Raw genomic sequence first — 20,326 nt, 5'->3', positions numbered from 1 at the left:
GGGGAGAGAAAGACGGGTTGGATGACAGCAGCACATTAGAGATCCAAATCAGAGAGAAAGACGGGAATATGAATTACATTTGCAGAGAGTAAATGCTGTTCCAGGACCTGCTTACATGATCCAGCCTGGAACACACAAGATTTGGATTCCAGCCCTCACTGTGTCAAACTGTCTCTCCTATGTGATCTTGGGCATGTCGTGTAAGCTCTTAAAATCTTAAAAATTACGAGCCTATCTCCAACTGACTTAAGGAAGTTTCAGATATATGTTCTATACTTTCAATCTCAACCTTGTCTTCATTTTACAGGGACTTTGGGTGATGTTCTAAGCAGGACAAATTATTTCATACCCTATCTGAAAGCAGGAAACACTACACATCAATTGGGAGGCCTTCTTCAGATGTGAAGCACTCGCTTCGGAGAGGCTGAAATCCTGGGATGTTTACAGGGTAGAAAATATATGAGATCCCACCAGAAACAGATGGTGAAAGAAACACACAAGGAAGGGATGGATAGAAACAAAAGGTTCAAAAGGAAAGCAAGAGGCAGTAACAAAAAAGGTTAGGGCAGATGAAGTGACAAGTCCATAAAACCAGGTCTAGACAGAGGCCGAGAGGAGTGCAAAAGTGATAAGGAAGAGTACTTTAGGTCATAAATACACAGAGGATGCTTTCATTAGGATGCAAATACTCTGAAATATTGGCATTTTCAATGATGAGTGCAGACGGATCAGGCAAACACAGACCCATTTTCAAAAAGTTGAGTTGTAGAGATCCCATGTCACACACTACTGCTCTATGTGCCCGGAATTTCTTTTGTGCTGGTTGCATAGTGAATTTACCCTCAGCTTCTATTCCCAGAGGTGCTTTAGTTCATGGGAAACTTTTATTCTAGTCCCCTCTCCACTACTACCAAACTCATTGATTCTAATGGCTCCTTACACTGCTATCTCATCTGTCCTTCTGAGACCCCTTATTATCAGCTGGCTGTGCAGCCATTTAACCTCCTCACTTGCTGTTTATGAGAACACAACACAAACTGGATCAAATTCTCCTTATTGCAGGGGCAAAGCTTCAATTTAGAAGGGGACAAGGATTCTTCCACACTAGGTTTGAACTTTGCTCAAAACTTTGCATTGCTCAGTCAGGATTCAGCCAGCCAGCACCATCAGTGTTTTTTATCTCAGCTAAAGCACAACTAATCTAACAAGATTGGAATTCATCCATGCTTGCTGTCCAAACAGCACTAAAGCATCATGGAAGCTTATCTGATTTATGCAGAATTGCTAAAATCCTTTGGGTCTTGTCTTCATTGTACTTATTTTCTTAAGGCTTCCAGGCAGTAGTAGCAATAGTCAGATTTTATTTCTTTAAATTATATAATACATCCTTGCTCGGACTTAACCATGCTCCCCTTGCAGTTCTGAAACCAGAACATGTGCTAACTATTCCAGTTACAGACTTAGTGGAACTAAAGCAATCAATATAGGTTAATATTCCCACCCATTACGTTTTTCCCTCCAACATAACCAAAAGGGCAAGCACTCCATTCAGAGGGCTTAGGTGAGGTGCTCAGGACAAAATGGCTGCACAGTCACACAATGACAGCACGTGGCTAAGAGCACACATGTACAAAAAGTTAGTGGAAATGAGGTTCAAGTTCTGTTAGCTTCCTAATAAATCTGTGCTTGAAATCAGCAGTGATTGAGACTAATTTATTTTTTGCTTCGTTTCAGAAGCGGTAACACCTTCAGCCCAGGCAGCAGCAGCTAACAGTCTGGGGGGAGAATAACTTTTTAAATCACTCTAAAACAATCTCCACCCTAATGGCAACAGTTTGCCACATCACCATAGTATTTCCAGACATCAGTTTTCAGCATATGTATCTTTGTGTTATCAGTGAAAGCTAGAAAAGCACACACTTATACTTGGTTTACTGTTAAACAGAGACTATGTGAATGGCTAGAAAAATACAGGGAGTCTGCAATGGAGAGAAAGGAGCAGAACCCAGGACTTCCCAGTTCAAACTAGTTCCTTAACCACCAGTCCATTCTTCCTTTTTCTAGCACACTCAAAGAGATCTTTAAGCTTCTTTTGACTCACCAGCTTGCTGGAAAATCTGTTGTCTGTCGACATTAAAAAAAGAAAGATTAAGTGACACAAGCTAGTCTTCAGTTTACTCCATTTACAAGCTTTAAGTGATTGTACGCATCAAAGATTTCAAGATGCTTTGGACAGCAAACTAGTAAAGAAATTTTCTTTTTGTCTAAGGGGGGGGAACAAACAAACAAATTACGCACTAAGAGAACCACTTGTCAAATGGCTAGGATAGTGCACTTTAAGTTACTGACTCCCCACAAACATCCAGTCTACTAAAAAATTCATAAAGAGACAGATGGCACAACAGCAGCTCTTTGCGGGAGAGCAGGGTTTAGCAGTGAACAAAGGACTTTGACTCCCTAGGACAAGAGAAGAGATCATTGTGGGTTTTGGAGGCTTGGAAGGGGGGATTGGAGCATGCAGGGAGCTGAGAAGGGCTGCATCTATCTGTGGCTCCTAGTTTCACCCCACAGCAGCAACAGATTTGAGACATTTATTCTACCTTGGCAGGCTTACAAGGAGTATGGAGAGCAGAGTAGAACAAGAACAATTCAACTCTGCCATGTAGACTAAATCCTCCTTGCAGTAGAAACATGAAAAAACAAACACTCCTATTCAAGGATCTGAAACCACTTTCCACAGCTAGGTAATTGCTAACACTTTGCGTTAAGAGGGAAACTGAGGCATGGAGTTATGTGACTTGTTTAAAGCGACAGGGCAACTCAGTATCAGTGGGAATTTGATCCAGGCCTCTCCATTCATGCTGTTCTGCCTCTAAGTGTTAGGAAATATCCTTGTGTTACCCAGTGGTTTTTGGGATCAGCCTGGAAGGGAGACTGAAGGGATAAAGTCCTTTTTTTAGATAGCTGAGATTAAGAGAAAAGAAGAAGAAAAAGGAAAAAAAAAACCAACAAAAAACCAACCAAACCAGGATAGCCAGAAGTCTGCACTTATTTCAAGCTAGATCCTTCAAAATGAAAGGTAATCTATGCCCTTTTGCCTTTTTTAGGGAGAGGGAACTGGGGGGGGGGGGGGGGGGGGAGCGAACCACAAGACGACATAAAGCCCAGTCCTATTAATGTGGACATCTCACACAGAGCACTTTAACACACAGCATGGACACTATAGGGGCATAGTCAGAATGTTTAAGCCTGGCAACAGCTGTCTTTCCTGAAGAGAGTTTTAGTGCTTGTGAAATGTGCCAGCCAGCCAGCCAGCCTGGAAGAGTTCAGTCCTCTGTTTATCTATACAGCAGGTAGGGCATGAGTAACAGCAGGGAAGAAAATCTCTATCCGTGCCGCCCCATTTCTGCATTGAAGGGATGGACCCCTATGGCACAAGAATGTAATCCAGTCTCTTCTGCTTCTTTATAGAGATGCTAACAAGTGTGCCAGCTGCGTTCATGCTTTGGGGTTTTTCTTTAAAAATAATAATAATAATAAAAGCTTAAACATTTACAGCATGTGTCAGCTGACCAGTATTGTAGTTCACTACCTACTGAAACCATTGTGCCAAGTGCTCAGCTGGTGCAAGTCAATGTAGCACTGCTGACCCAGCTGCAGATCTGGCCCCATGCCTCCACCCACTGGTTAGTGCATGTCTCAACCCAAGGTAATATTCCACACAACCCAGCAGTTCACTCAAATCCCATTCATCACTACAGCCACCGCCCCAGTAACAACTGCAATAAATACAAAGTGGTAACAAAACACATTAGATTCTTTACAGGACAATTAGGAAGAGTTTAGGTTAACAGTAGGAGGAATTGAACCCAGGATCTCAGATTCTTAAAGCATCTGAGCTAAATGACCTCATTCCATCAGCTCAAAGACAGCAGAGGACTCAAGAGCCTCCACACAGCAAAACCATAAAGACAGCCAGCTACACACAGCACAGAGCTTATGCTCACATTTTGCAGCGGTGTTCCAAGCAATTTCCCCCATAGTAACAAAAGTCTGTCCCATGCCAGTTGCATTGCATTGTTTAATTGAATTAAGATGTTTCATTTAAATTACATAGAAATTTCTTTTGACTATTTACCTCTTATTAGAAGGAAAAAAAAAAGCAAATAAACTGTTCAACTGAAAAAGTCACTCAGTTCTTCCCCAGTACCCTGGAGGCTTCAATTAGATGACAGCTTTAGTAAACTAGGTAAAGCACTAAGAGTAACAAGTGCACAAAATAACCTGCTCTAAAGAGCTTAAATCTTCAAGAAACACAAAGAATTTAAAAAAAAATAAATAAAAAGATCATTCCCACTTGATGAATAGGCAATTTATGTCCAAAACTATACAACTCACCTAAAATGAGAGAGAAAATCTGCAGTAAAATGAGGAATTAAATTCATTTGCAGAATCCACAACATCTTAATCATAAGACCAAGTTTCTTTTTATTTGCATAACTGGGGTGGGAAAGATAGCAAACTAAATAATTGTAATATAGGCATGACAAAATACAGCTTTCATTTGGGAAGTATCATCTTCAAAAGGACAAGCTTCCACCCTTCCATCTGAAAGCCACCCCAACCCATCCACTTCATATCCCTGTCTACGATTTCAACAAAGAAGGAAATGTTAGTATGCAAAGTTCACACTAATTTCTAGGAACTACAAGGAATGTTAAGAACCACCACTTCAGCCATGAGAAAAAGAAACAAAAACATTTACATTTCTGAAGCCTCATAAACCTACCAATTCCACAGGTACTAACTTCAAAACTATGCAGGAAGACAGGATAAAAAGAAATTAAGATCACTGGGAATCCACCAGTGCTATGATCCACCATGGGAACACACTAGAACCAATTCAGCTCTGATGAATTTTGATCTTTTAAGCAAAGTCAAAGCTTGCTCTAGCATTTTGAGAAGTGACCGTGGCTTGTGTTGTCTAAAAAACTTGGAGTGCATATTTTGCAAATGCTTCTGGACTAAACATCTATCATGTAATCTCCCGTATACGTTCAGGTGGTCCTTTCAGTCCTATGCTCCAGCGGAGTTGTCTGTTTCTGCTTTTTGACGCCTTCAATAGCAGCATTGCAGGATTTGAGCTCTATCATTACTGTTACAACAGAGGCAGCATTCTGAAGTCAGATTCTGATCTGAGTTACAGTGGAATTCTGACTCAGAACATTGCAGGAACCTAAATATTCTAATGTATCCTACAGATATTTGTCGGTGGGAGAGGGTACACAGTAAATTTCAGCAAAGAAGCTGCCTTTCACATAGAAAAGTGCTAGTTTCCAAGAGTGAACGGAAAAATAACTACAAGATCCTTAGGATCTAAATCTAGTCCCCAGAGCAAAGGTCACAGCAGAAATGTTTTATTCAGCGTAAGAACTTTTGGAATTCATTCAAGAAGAAGAAAAAACCCAACAACAACAACATGGCTGACATTTTTTTCCCACTGAACTATTTCTTCCTTTTTAAACAGGGATACAAGTTTCCATGATTTGGCAACCACCAATGAATTGTGCCTCCCTACAGCAATAAACAGGTAAACCAACACAATAGTCTAAGCATCAGTCTCTGGAAGCATAAAAAGCAAGGAAGCAGGGAGAGAAACAAATAAAGGGGAAAACACTGCTGATGGAGTTATGTTCATTTGCAGCAAGTTAGTAGTCCCTGAACTCAGCTAAATTTGGTGCATGTTTAAGCTCAGTGCAACATTGGATGGCAGGTTATAACCTGAACCAATGTGAATGCTTCATTAGTCTCGTGAGGTTTGTAGGATGCATCTATAGCATGGTCAGAAGTGTGCAGTCATAGCACAGACAGGCATACCAGATGCAGCCACTTAGTTAGCTCAGGCAAAAAAGAAAAACAATAAACAATAAAGTTGCAGTAGCACAGATATCAGTGTGTATCTCTACCCAGCAGCAATGCCTCTCCTTGCTTTTTCACCACCCTTAGAGGTACCCAAAGTAATTAATTTAACCTGTGCCCACTCATGATAAGAGTATTCCTCTGAGTACCATACAGAGCTTGCTTCATCTTGGACTCTAAACCGCTCTACCTTGCAGCTCCTTTGCTGTTGAGGGAACCTGCTTGCCATGCACGGGCTGCTCGTACAGTAAAGCGGTTTAGAGATTAGTAACATGGTGCCCTCCCGAATCCTTTCTACTTGAGTAGGCCACTGCCTTTGTGGGAATTGCAAATCAAACGCAGAACTTGCTAGACCTAAGCCATACACAGCTCAACCTAAAACTGGGTTCCATCTCTGCTCTCACACCTTATGACAGTCACCTACTACAGCTTTGAAAGATGTTGGTCTTTTCTATGCTGTACAATCAAACCATGTTTTAACCATGTAGGTCCACACACACAGCTGGCATTACAATGCAGCTGGCAGCTCCTGAGTGCCAGCCACAATTGTCTCACACACTTTTGTGGCAGGAGCAATGCATATTAATTAACCTAGGCTCAAAGGGAGAACCTAGCACCTTCAGACAACAAAGTTCTTCTCTGGCCTCCATTTTCCTTCTATTCTAAATGCAAAGCTCTAGTCCTGTTTCACTTCACATGCACTGTTTAGACATGGCTCTGCATAACACAAATGTATTTTTGTAATCCCTTCTCTTTCTGTTTTACTTCCCCCCCCAACTTCTCTAGAGACATGCTAGAATGTAGCATGTCATTGTCACGTGAAAAATTTTTACATTTACCTATCATTTCAAGCCATGAAAACACACCTTCATTCCAATTATTATTTGTTTTTAAAGAAAACCTGTAGTTCATTTTGAACTGAGAAAAAAACCACCATGAAGCCAACACTGAACCGAAAATCTTACCATATTTATTGTCCTGCATTATTGCAGATGGTTACAAGCTGCATTTCAGAAATTATATTCCACTTGCTACCAAGTTCTTAAGCATAGATGTTTTCTTCTAAAGAAGCCATATAAAGACCCCCTAAATAAATAAGAACACTGCTGCCCAGATTCCCAAGCTAGTTCAGAACAGACATGACTCTCCAGCAGAGTTTTCTGCTTGTTTGAAAGACAGAAAGATTAGCCCCATTGAATGTAGCTTGGGAGAGCGGACTGTTTAGTTAAACTCCTAAGTAGTTGTACTTACTGCTGTGGAAATGTCTGAGGATGACAGACTAGACAATGAATTCTTCTGTGCACAGACATGTACAGCATAACTTTGTTGTTATATTTGCATTACATGTTGTTGATTAAGATGTAGTACAAAGGATTATTCCTTACTCCTCAAACCTTGTTTAACTGGGTAAAATGGTGGAATAGAAATAACTGCACAGAAGAGGGAGTCATTTGCTAGATGCTGCACTACTAATTAGCGGTAGAACAAGAAAAAAGATTTAGCTTCAAGTTTAGCTTCTATTCACCACGCTGTTCACTAAACCATGCCACCTCCAGACAGCAGTGCAGATTGGTAATCATTTCTTTCCTCTGTGGCCTAAATCTGATTTAGTGACTGCCTTTAAAAACCAAGTGACAACAGCTTTATCGGGCTGTACCCCTTATTTCTCTCATCTGCCTTATTATTACCCCTACTGAACTCCAGATTTCACTTGCAATTTTGAGACACACACACACAGATGAAAGGGAAGAACTGACACTCAACAAGAAACTGCCAGACTGAACCTAGAGGATGCTTCTACACAAACAGAATACCTATAGGCAGAATGCCTATTGCTGTTAGCAGGGGAGTTACGAATAGAAGTTCTAGGCTTAGAGCAAGTTAGGAAAGCTTAGGACTCCTTGACCATGCAGATGACTTGTGAGGCGTATTTTACACACAGTTGTTAAAAAGAATAACCCTGTTCTTTCTAATAGTTTCACTTCCACTGCATTTTACGTCAACAAATCTCAAATCCCCACAGCAAGCATCAGAATCTTCATTTTGCATAAGAATGGACAGCTTGCTCAAGATGACAAATACAGTTAGTGGTAGGAACTACCCCCTTCATGGTCTTGACTCATAGGCTAATACACTGCCTTATGTCATGCTGCTTCTCCATCAGTCAGGCAAGTTTCAGAAAATTCAGACTTCAGATTGGAAAGCTCCCAAATGCAGATTCATACCAAACATCAACACAGCCAAAAATAAGCTAGAATTTTCATAGAAAAGGTCAAGATGGCATATCTAGGACCTCTGCTTCTAGTCAGGAAACTGCCCCTCACACCCACACAAACAGCCAGTTTGCTGGAATTTCCAACTTCGGCCCCAACCACAACTGTAAGTACAATATTAAAAGGGAAAACCATGGGGTAAAGGGAGTGGAAGAATCCCATCACATCATCGAAGTTCCAAAATTATTTAGATTAACTCTGTGATGAAAAAAATGAAGGAAATAATTGTAGATCTTTATTCAAACCAGCTTGACCATTCTGAATGCCAAAAGAAAATTCACAAGAAATACTATGACAAATATTGCTTATTAGAATGTAAATAGAACATGCCAGACACAGAGACATAAAAACTGAATCCACAATCAATCCACTTCAGCATCAGCTCTCCACTGGGCCCTTGTACCAGCTGCTTCAGGGAAAAGAAACTCTTTAAACAGTTACTATAGAATAATGGGGGGCGGGGGGGAAGGTTTCTTCCTGACTTTTCCTTATTTACTGTTCTCCTTCTGGAGATCTTGGTTGTGTACTTCTTTTTGAAACAGCTCTGTCTTCTTATTTTTCGTTTTTGAATCTTGCTGAACTCCACATCTCAAACAACACTCCGAGTCAGTGAGTTCCACACGCTAGTTTTCGAAGTCTCCACAAATACTCACAATTTTTAATGTGCCAGTTCATGATTTAACGAACTGCTGCTGTCCCCACTTATGTTATTTACCTAGAAACTGGCAAGCAGAACCTAGACCTAGATCTGGAACTGAGTAATATATGAAGCTGCTGTTTTACATAAAATTGCTCACAATCCACAAACTGTCAGTTTTAATCCTACCTAGCATGTTGCACTTCTGCTTTTACCCTTTCCTTCCTCCCCACGTTTCTACAAAAATACTGTTATTTTGTTAAAGAATATTATTGAAGCTGCCAGGTTGCTCAAAGCTTTATCTGTCTCAGTAATCCAGTTGGATCATATCCCGCGTGAACAGAAAATATTCCAGATACATACATGGAATATTTGGTCACAATGAAAATGATACACAGAGAACTTAATTTACAAAATAAACATCAACAATTTTGTCAATGCAAGCCCAGATGGACTAAAGCTAACCAGCTCTTAGGCTGGCATTTTTCTAAAGAATCACAAAGCACAGACATCCCCAACTGGCAGACACTGACAGATAACCATCAAGAAAGACCATCAGCCACCTCAAAGCATACACAACAATTTGGCGTTGCTTTTGTGGGAAAATGAGGATTTGCTTCCTACCTGTCAATGATCACGGGGTCAGACGGAGTCTCATTTCTGTTGCCGCAACTTTTCTTCTCACAGCACCGACTAGAAAGAGAAAGAAAACCAAAATTAAAGAATTACTGGGACAGTTGATAGCAAAGCAACCAGCTAAAAGTCTTGTCTGCAAACCTTCAGGACTCAATATATGCCTAGAAAAGTGACTGAGAAAATTTTGGCTAGGCTTTCCGGAAGGGAGAAGAACTAAGGGAATTGGGTGCCCAAATCCTGGTTGATTCCAGCTGGAGTTTCCACTTGGCTCCCCGCAGCCTTTTTTGAAATTCCCAGCCAAAAATGAACAGCAATATGGTCACACTTTAGACTAAGGCGCTATTTATAAAGGCTTAATAAATGATTAGCAGATGTCATAATGACATTACAGGCATGAGTATCATGTGTTATGTATGGTTAAAAGTCCATCAAAAGGTGTTAGAACTGACTATAAGCAACCTATTGATTTGTTATATTCTAATAACTGATTTGTTGATTATTAAATATCTAGCAACCCCTATGTTTCACACATCCACAGAAAACTTCAATGCTATAGTAGCACCAATGAAAAAAACAGAAACTGAACATACTTAAATCCTACTAAGGATCTGAAGAGATATTTTCTCAGGTTGGCATTTCATCTGTAAATTCCTTTGCAATTGTTTTAGTGACGATAAGCCGTTAAGATTAAGCATGTATTTATACACATTTTATATTGTGTGGCCACCAACATGATTGTATGGAAATCAGAACTCTCTCTGATGAGCTCACAACACAAAATAAATATATTTATCTGACTTGGTAAGAAAATGTGAGATAATGCTGTTGCCCTCAGGAGCTTGCAGTAAGGTTCATATTGCAGAATGATATCCGTGTTATGTCCACATCTATGCATGTGTGCACACACACATACGCAAAGACGACTCTGTGTGTGTATATATGTATGTGTGCACGCATGCACGGATGTATACATATATATACAGGTATATCAGGAGATGATACAGAAGAACACAACCTACACTCAGGAACTACTTGATGTTCTTCACTCCCAGCAAATTAAACTTTCTTCAGGAAAGAAGAACAGAACCACTGCATTTCCTTTTCCCATTTTTAATAATAATTTATACTTTTTGTTCTTCACTCCCAGCAAATTAAACTTTCTTCAGGAAAGAAGAACAGAACCACTGCATTTCCTTTTCCCATTTTTAATAATAATTTAAAAAAAAAAGAAAAAAGAATCGACAGGTCGTTATTTGATTTCCACTGATATACTCATTGACATGGGTGATGCCCCTTGCATATACGCCAGCTGAGTACCAAAAGCTTAACAGACTTTAAACAGTCCTTGTTCTGAAATTCTCAATTTTAAAAATTGGTAGCAACACAGAAGTCTGTTAGAAGATTTAAGCTGTCTTGATGCTCAGATAGTTTGTTCCAACCAAAGCTAACATGGAGGGGGAGGATGGAGGCATCCAAAACTTTAAGTAGACTATATCAGAAGTCCCATATGCCTCAGAAGTCACCAGATCAGATTCTGCCTTAAGTTACACAAATGCCTTTCCAAGTTATGTTTTTCACATTCTGCTGAGGTTGTTCAAATTTATACATAGGGAATCAAGAAATCGTTTAGGTTTTTGCACAGTGGTATAATAGGTGCTGAAGACATTTGCAAAATTCTCAAGTCAGTCTGAATTCCATGGTTTTCCAACTGGGGAGCAATTCCAAGCAGAGGAATTTAAAAAAATTAAATAAAATGCTGAATTCACTGAAGGCAGTACAAAATATGAAAGAGTAGCTTTTTTTCTTGCACTGCCTAATATTCAATTATAAATACCTAAAATAAGCATTTAGACAAAAAACCTCTTTCAGATATGAAAAATTTCAAATGCATGCGTTTTCTCCTTAAGTTACAGTGTGTGCCAGGAACTTCCCACTTGCAAGCTGAAATTGCCCAGCAAGATGAGATACAACTAGCAGATCTATTTGAATAGCAGCTCTAACTGTTTCAACGTTTCTACATTCCCTTTTCCTCAAACCTGCACTTATTCATCGATGCTAGTCCTTTTAAAATAAAAGGATACACTAAATATTTAAAAATCCCTGGGGCAGACCCTCTAGTTGCTGTAAATTGTCATAGCTCCATCGACTTCAGTGAAGCTATGGTAATTCACGCTAGCTAAGAATATCCTCACTCCCTCCTTCTCCCAACTTTGTTTTAAGTGCATCTTTTATGCATTTCACTGCCTAATGACTGTTTATAAAGAATTGATATTTTTTGTACTAAAAGCCAAGATGCGAGATATTTTCTAAAGGAAAAAAAAAAAGCCAAAACCCCTCACTCAACAGAATATAAATTTGGCATGTATTTCTGACATGTCCAATATAACAATGCATTGGAAATAACACTAGGAATAAATGGTTTACATTGCTGGTTTACATGCCGCTATAATAAAACAACAAAAGGAACTCAATTTTTAAAATAGTTTTGTAGTGTTTTGTTGTTGGGTTGCTTTTTTTTTTTTTACATCTAGCTAAAACAGCAGTCATTTCCTCTCTTTGCAATAATACTAAATGAGATATCCTTTAGTTGTGTAACTTATGCAGATGGTCATAAAAAATATTTCTGATTGCGCTACACAACAGTAACGTTCAAGCAGAACACACTAGCAGCACCTCCATCACACCTCATCAGCTCGTATACTCCTCCCAGAGAGGTTGCCATTTCTTGGCATAGTAAGTATTTTAGAATGAATTATGCGAGATTGGAGTACAACGTGGCTAGGTTCTGAAATAAGCGCATCTTGTTTTATTTTAGTTTGTACAATTATCACAGTTAAGAACTTTACCTTTGTAATACTTAAAAATTTTCCTCCTAAAACTTCGGGTTACAGCTGAAGTTCTCCAAATATTTTACAAATATCACACTCGGGTAACAGATTTTTGTTACAGCGCTAGATTTTTTTCCCTTTGACCATAATACTTTTTGAGCCCAAACATATATGAAAAAATGTCGATTAGGGAAAACAGTCACTCACTTCCAGTGAATGACTAGTTCACTAGTAAATTGGAGTGCTTTTAAAGACTGAGAATGTTTCAGCCCAGCGTTCTAGCAAAAGTACCTCTCAAATCTTTAAATCCCTGTTTCCAGGTATTTCTTCACAGTATCCAAACACTAACATTTCCACTGGGTTTGTTTTACAAGTGCTGTCTGTAATAGAATCGACTTGTTCCAATTTATGTCAATGGCAAAAATCCCAAACTCTGGTGGCCCAGGATCAAGCCTACAATATTCTCTTAAAGCAAATTATTGGCATGACTTCACCAACATTTACACTTCTGCTACAATGTTGTGCTAGGAACATACCTTTAGAGATGCTCATTTGCTTAAAACAAGAATACCAAGGCCTAAGACTTCTATTTTCTACACCTTTTCTTATTATACTTTCCCCTCTAACTAGATCTACATGGGAAAAACAATGGTTTACATTATGAACAGTTCTGAAAAAAAACCTAAAAACAAACAGAAAACAAAAAGCTACCACAGACAACACCAGATCTACAAACTGAATACTCCAGAAGGCTCATGTCAAAGGCAAACTTGCATCCTTTCCCTCCTCACACTTGACTAAAATGGTTTTAAAATTCAGCCCTCAACTTCCCTCCCCTCCCCCCCCCCCAAAAAAAAAAAAAAAAAAAATCTGTCTCTAATTTCAAACTCAAATAAGCTCACAGCATGGTGGCCTTTGTTTTGTTTTCTTCTCTCCAACTCCTCCCTGCAATTGCATAACAAAAGTGTCTAAATTCACACCATCTGGCCGATAAAGACACAGGCCCCAGTGGCCGCCTGGCCCAGCTGATTAGAGCTCCTGTCTAGTCTGAGCCTTGTGGCGAAAGTCACAGCTGTGGGGCTTGCTTGCACTCAATACAACTCTGTTATTAGCCAGCTGTAGGCCCTGAGACTACTTCTGTTCAAATTATACCACCTTTTAACCCTCTGAGCATTGAGGGCATGGGGGGTTGCTGGCAGCAGCATAACAACTAGTTTCCTCTTAGTCGATAATTGGAAGAAAAAGAGGAGAAAAAAGTTATTCCAGGAGAGGAGACTGTTTACCTTGATTTCCAACCACTGGGGGGAAAGACTGTGTATTTAAGATAGACCCACCTAATAGGAACAGTTCCCATTAGGCCGCAATAACCCAAATGAAAAATTTCAGATCTGCTAATAAATAAACAGAGCCTCTCACTGAAAGCACTAATTATTGAGAGTTGAGAGTTAACTTTCAATTGGTATGACAGATTGTTGTAGCCGTATCAATATTTAGACAACTTTCCTGCTAAGTATGCATCTGTCACTGTCTGAGTGGAAGATGCGGAGTTTTGGATGCACTTGTCTCTACACAGCAAGAATATCTGCGTGTGTGATTACATACAAAAAAATACCAAAAAAGCACCTACTTTCAACTAGCAAGAATCGGAAGAAGAGGAGCAGAAGGACAGGCAGACCCTTCTTTTTAAAAACAGTAAGCATCAATTTGGACAGCAGAGTGGGTACAGTGCATTAAATTTTTATATACTGTTACTAATGCAAACTAAACTAGGGGCTTTAAAAATTGATGCTGCCACTTAAGCAGCACACAATGAGGAAGATTTGATTATTGTACTTAAAAGAAATAAAATAAAATGTCAAGTTTAACTAGAGTTGGATCCGTTCCCTTGGCATTATTCAAAGTGATATGTGTAATGCCTCTTCAGAATACGCAGCATCCTGTTCAGAGATACTTTAGAAAAACACGACATTTAAAATCAAATGTCTTGATTAGGTTACAGAGTGCTTTTGATTTCGTTCACTAATCTGTGTTTTACATGGAAAGGACGTCCCTGAGTTGTAATTCTTCCTTGGCTAATCTATGAAGCAGGAGAGCTCAGTATAATCGGAGTAACGGTTTACATTTGTAGAACGCTACCTTAAATCAAGCACAAAATATGTTTACAGGCATCAGTGGAGGCCAGGTATATAAAAGCTGAACAGAGCATCTGATACTATAAAGGCATGGAGAGGAAGCAGGGGAAAAAGCCAAATTAATTTTATTTTAAAGAAGTACATTTGGATGGGAAGGTGCTGGTGTTTGTGGAAATATTTTAACTTCTAAAATAGAACTGCACTCTATAAAGGAAGAGTGGAGAAAGATTAAGTACGCTGTTATTTTGTTACCACAAACCAGGACCCAACTGCATAGCAACACAAAGATTTTTCTTCTCTACTGTTCACCTAGTTATAGTGAAGACTTTCAACAATATGGTTAGCATATATATTTAAATATGCATGCAAGTTCTAGATGTGCCAGAAAGTAACATATATACCTTTGATCTTTGCTACTACATCTACAGGTCCTCGTAAAGCGCACCATATGCGTCTCTCATACATGATATACGCTGTGTTTGTGCATACGTATGTGGATGTTGGTCAAAAGTAACAGTGCTCATTTTCTTAATGAGAGCAAAGCACAACAGATAAACGCTATACATTTACTTGATTCTCATTATATTTAAAAAGTAATGGAATAGTTGATGTAATTGTTAAGTACTGAAACTGAGACTTTCCCTTGACAAGAAATCTGTCCAAATAAGCTGCTTACTACTATATTAACTTAAAAGGCCACTTTAAAAAAAAAAAAAAAAAATCAAGTAGCAAACTGCAACATTAAAAGAAGCAACGTTCAGTCCAACAGCTTAACCCCCTCCCACTAATACAATAAATCACAAACTGCGTTTAATAAAGGTCAAGATTGGTTTTGCCTTTCATTTTATGAAAGAACATTCTATGCACAATTTAACACATTTTAATATAAGAACATTGACTGTTTGCATTGCTATATGTATATCAAGTAGCAAACTGCAACATTAAAAGAAGCAACGTTCAGTCCAACAGCTTAACCCCCTCCCACTAATACAATAAATCACAAACTGCGTTTAATAAAGGTCAAGATTGGTTTTGCCTTTCATTTTATGAAAGAACATTCTATGCACAATTTAACACATTTTAATATAAGAACATTGACTGTTTGCATTGCTATATGTATTTAAAAAAATTTAGTTACACGAGAACAGGAAAAGTAATAATGTACCATGGAAGCATGATGTACATACATACGGTACATGTAACTTCAGACTTACACAAATGTTATTAAAAACATCCTCAACTCATTTTACCCTCTAATTTATAACTTTACATGCTAAAAATAGTGTCTTTTTTAATTAAAAGGTGGAAGTCCCCTAAATATTACTTACATGGTATAGAAAAGAAGGATTTGTGTTTTGGTTTGATGGGTTTCTTTTTTGGTTGGGGTAGAAATAAGCAAAATTAAAGAACATTAATGATGATAATTTAATTAAGAAAATTAAAATGTTTCACCAGAGAAAATTACATGAAGAACGCCTTTTAGTTTCCAGGTAAAAATCTGTAAGTTAAACTGCTCATTCTCAAGAGGTGAACAGGGATTTTGTAAGAAATAAGCATATGAAAAGTCTTGATTTAAACACCACATACAAAGGCCTAGTCTAAACAAAAATAGCGCAGCTCAGACTGTGGACCTGGGGTTGCTAAATCTCTTGCAGTAAAAAAAAAAACCAACCAAAACCAACAACAACAAAACAAAAAACACCAAAAAAATCCAAATATCTGTATGGAACTCAAATATTATCTACATGTAAAAAGAAAGTCTTCCTACACAAAGAATCTGACTCAACAACAAAACAAACAAACAAAATCAAACTCTTCCGAACTACAACTTCATTGGAAAGACCATTTTGGCATCTATGGAAACAAACTTAAAAAATGATATGCCGTTAATAAAGTCATCTTACCTGCACATGACTTCATGGGTAAGCAAAACTCTGCACATTTCAGGATTCTTGTTCTGTCCTTCGTAAGTTATGGGCTACAAAAATTAAGAAAAGGCGTAAGCCAGTAGTGTCAAGGGGTTACTTATTTGTCATAATATTCAGATCTGAGGTGAAGGCTTTTTACCATTGCTCACCATTGCTTGCAAATAAATACCTTCCCCCAAAGCCTTTATGAGCAGGGAAAGCAGCTTATACATAAATATTGATAAAAAGTGGATAAAAACCTACAATCCGTAGAGGAAGAAAGAGACTTAAGAGCATTACTTTTCAATTGCCCTCAAAAATAAGGTCTGCAATACAGATGAAGAAGAGACAAAAATGAACCAGAGAAGAAAAAACATGCAGGGCAACGTTAAGAAAAAAGGAAGGATGAGGCAGGACAGGATAGCACGGCACATGTTAGCTATGCTCACCTGCTTAGTGACTGAATCGATGAGTCTAACATACAGATCCTGTTCAGTCCTGACACCTAGAGCAAGAGAGAAGAGTAATAAGTAATGCTGTTACATGCATCTTTCCCTAAACATCAGAACAAAACCATTTAGTGGTTTTGTTATTATTAAACATCCTCAGAAAGACCATTTAGTTTTGTTTCCTCCAGCGTGTTTCCCAAGCCCATCCACACCAGGTAAACTTCAGAGCCCATCCCTACACTGAAGGGGCATCATGCAAGGGAATTTCTGTGTATTTTAGAAGTGACAGTGACAGCACCTACAAACCTTGCCTCACTGTACAACCTACAGAAGGTGACTGGAAAGGGGACTCACCATTGCTATAAAGGAGTTGGAGTTTGTAATGCGTGCCGTTGTTCGTCTTTTCATTGCCTTGCTCCTGAAAGAGAGAATTTAAAAAAAAAAAAAAAATCTTCCAGAACTTACACTTGGCACATTTAAAATGCAAAAGCTGATAATCATGATGGAAGTGACAACAAAAGTTCATTAAAATTCTGAGAGGTGAATCCACTGATTGGGATATATTAACCTTCCGAATGACCCAGGACAAACTACAAAATACTGCTGACATCTTTTCCTGTAGGAGTTCAAGAACTTCTTTTCCTCTCTTATTTGCTATTATGCTCTCAACTTTTTCAAGGCAATACACTGAGATGAATTTTTACATCTCAAGTCAGTTAATATAAAGCAGATTGATCATGGGAAAGCTCAGTGGGTTTTGTTTTTAATGTGTTCATTACTTTGCAGTAGTGTTATTTTGAGTCACATATAGCAAATAAATTGATATTTACTTCCTGAAGGTTGTGTTACGGGGATGTTTCTTGCATGTTTTTTTACTGTAATATCCTAGAAGATAATTATTTATGAGCATCCTTCATAATTTAAAAAAAATCTTGTCCATGACTAAGAAAATAATAATTCTAAAAACAACGTGAAGTGGTCAACACATAGATTTAAAATCCAAAAGCAAATGCTTTTCAAGTCCTGCCATGGACTTTAGAGTGTTAAGAAATACATATAATCAAGCTCAACAGATAATATGACATATTACAGGTCAGATTCCGCTTCTGTTAGGGTACTAATAAAACTTGGCAGATCTGGTAGGTACAAAAAAAAAAAAAAGCACACTTGTCCCCCATTAATTTTTTTATTCTATTTTTAGTGGGTGTATGAAATTCCCATTGTATTCCCGATACAGCAGAGGCTTGCAAGCCTTTTTAACTACAGCAGCACGCAGAGGACAACAGCTCTACCAAAGCACCTGAACCCTTGACCAAGAGCTGGTTGTATTTTGTTAGGGACAACAGATATTAAAAGTTAGCAGCTCAACGGGGCAGAAGAAAAGATCAAATTTGGAGAGGAAAAGAGGAAGAAGAAAGATAACAAGCCTTACTTTATCATTTTCTACAAAGTCCACAAAAGCTGTCCTCTCTATTTCCACGGGCTGCCCCTGTCTGTCGTAGAGAGCCAGAACAAAGTGAAAGAAATTGGATTTCCTCAAGTTGGAGGGTGGCTGCTTTTCAAAGTGAGCTCTGGACAAAGCTACTCCGCTGTGGAGGAAACATACAGGATAGGGTGTGGGGGGAGAGACAAAGACATTACCAGGTTGTGCAGTAGTAACAGCAAAACAACAACAGAAAAGGCAGAACACATTCAGAGAAGCGCCGGGAATCGTCCACCTTGTGCGAGTGCCGCACTAGGTTACGAACGGTCACTTGTCATCACCGACTCCGACCTTGGCGCTTTCCCATCGCCGCGGGCACGCACAGCGGCTCCGCTCTTCAGAGCGGGACGGCAGGGAGGGCTGGAAGCGGCTGCGGCCGAACACGGCGCCGGGGCGGGGGGGGGAAGGGGCGATGCCGAAGTTTGAAGCTGTCATTGTAACGCTCGTTTCGGCTTGGCCCCGGTATCTTTATAGTTAGGCTCTAAGGACAAGAATAATTTACAGACCCCGGATGTTAAGAGATCGGTTCTTGCTAAATGCAGTAAGCGTTTTACTTCCTCCTCTACCTATTTTCTTCTCTCCTGTCACACTCATTTCTGGGATGCAACACGGAGGGTGGGAAGTAGATGCAACATATCAGAGAGTCTGGAAGTGCTATCTGTACATCATCCCAGCACCGCTCACTTTTCCTGTAGGAGAAGACAAGCGACCTTAAAACATTTCCTACAAGCGGACTGTCAACTTGAGGGCACCTACGTTTTAGGTAAAAGACAACTAGGTTCAAGCACAGCATCCACTTTCCTCAGTGGCGAAGTTTGTCAATGTAGTCTTTAGTCACTGACCTATTTGAACCGATGCCTGCATTTTCAATTTCTGATCTAAATTGAAAGAGTTTAGATACAGGTTAACTAGCTCTAGCCCAAATCTTGTCTCTGACTGCAGAAAACGTGGTGATGTTTCCCACACATTTCCCGGCTTGGAACGATTCAAACGCTCTTGCGTATCCACAAAAACTGCAGCTACATTTCTTAATGAAATTAGTTGTAGCTCCCTCTCCCTAATGCTGATTTCTACCTACTGCAGAGAAAATAAGTGCACATGAGCACCTCCGTATTACTTAATAGACAGATTAAGTCTATCTGTCAGACAAGTTAGGAGTCAGAACAGCTTCGGTTTTCAGTCCCCAAAATAGCTCCACTGCACTGGCCAAAGTATTTGACTCCCTCGGAGAACTACAGATGTTTCCCTGCGTTTTCCATTGCCAAATAGGTACAGTGTGAACTCACCGCATCTGCCACAACTGCACCTAGTTTGGGGCTTCCTCTCACTCTGCATGCAAGAACTCGGATTTCTTGGTTTGTTACGGATCTCTGAAAAAACCTGGCGATGCCACCACCTAGCACAATGCGACTGCATCTCCACCGCTCCCGCGAATTAGAGGCTTCTTAGGAGCCCTTTCCTTTTACTTTCGGTTTCCCCAGGAATAAACCTCTCCCCCCCCCCCCCCTCCCCCCCCCATCGTATTTATTAAACCGTCTATCGACATTCATAAAACTCTGGTAACTCCTCCCATAGTGCTTGGAAAACCTTGCTCACGGATCAGGCCGTGGGTGGGGGCATAGATGTACTTATTTCTATAACGTCCCTGTTTCATTTGAAGTCCCATCTGCCCTTCACCTTGTCTCTATATTAAATAAACCCCAACTTATTCCCGGGACCAATTTAGTCTTCCCGAACGCTACTACTTTTTTTTTCTTTTTTTTAAAAAGTTATCCAGAGAGCGTGAGGGGGGGGGGGGGGGGGGGGAGTATTTTACCTAAAAGGCTTTTTCATCGTCTTACCCGTAACGGGAAGAGACTGGAATAACGGTCCTGTGCCGACTTGGCTGGGAAGAGAAAATAAATGGGGGGGAAGCTACCCTGCCCAAACAAGTATAAAACAAACAGACAAGCCCCCAGTTCGGTGCGTTTACTAGCGTTTCCCATCAGCAGAGACCTTTCGCACACGCAGGCAGGTGCTACACACGAGCAAGCGTGAGGTTTGAAGGTGGTCAGCGCAGGAA

At 39.6% G+C, this 20,326-nt stretch overlaps 1 protein-coding gene across 1 annotated transcript in view; it reads right to left on the bottom strand.

Moving 5' to 3' along the window:
* EBF2 (early B-cell factor 2) overlaps positions 1 to 20,326 on the bottom strand; it is a 149,904-nt gene that overhangs the window by 128,441 nt on the left and 1,137 nt on the right. The window contains exons 2-6 of the mRNA XM_009273040.2: positions 18,214 to 18,370; positions 17,136 to 17,199; positions 16,782 to 16,837; positions 16,330 to 16,403; positions 9,454 to 9,522 (exon numbers count right to left, since the gene is read on the bottom strand). Of these exons, the coding sequence (XP_009271315.1) occupies positions 9,454 to 9,522; positions 16,330 to 16,403; positions 16,782 to 16,837; positions 17,136 to 17,199; positions 18,214 to 18,370 (420 nt within the window). The remainder of the gene's footprint in view (positions 1 to 9,453; positions 9,523 to 16,329; positions 16,404 to 16,781; positions 16,838 to 17,135; positions 17,200 to 18,213; positions 18,371 to 20,326) is intronic.

This window comes from Aptenodytes forsteri, unplaced genomic scaffold (genome assembly GCF_000699145.1).
Source record: "Aptenodytes forsteri isolate BGI_AS27 unplaced genomic scaffold, ASM69914v1 Scaffold158, whole genome shotgun sequence".
Lineage (NCBI taxonomy): Eukaryota > Metazoa > Chordata > Aves > Sphenisciformes > Spheniscidae > Aptenodytes > Aptenodytes forsteri.
This window is presented reverse-complemented; position numbering and strand designations above follow the sequence as displayed.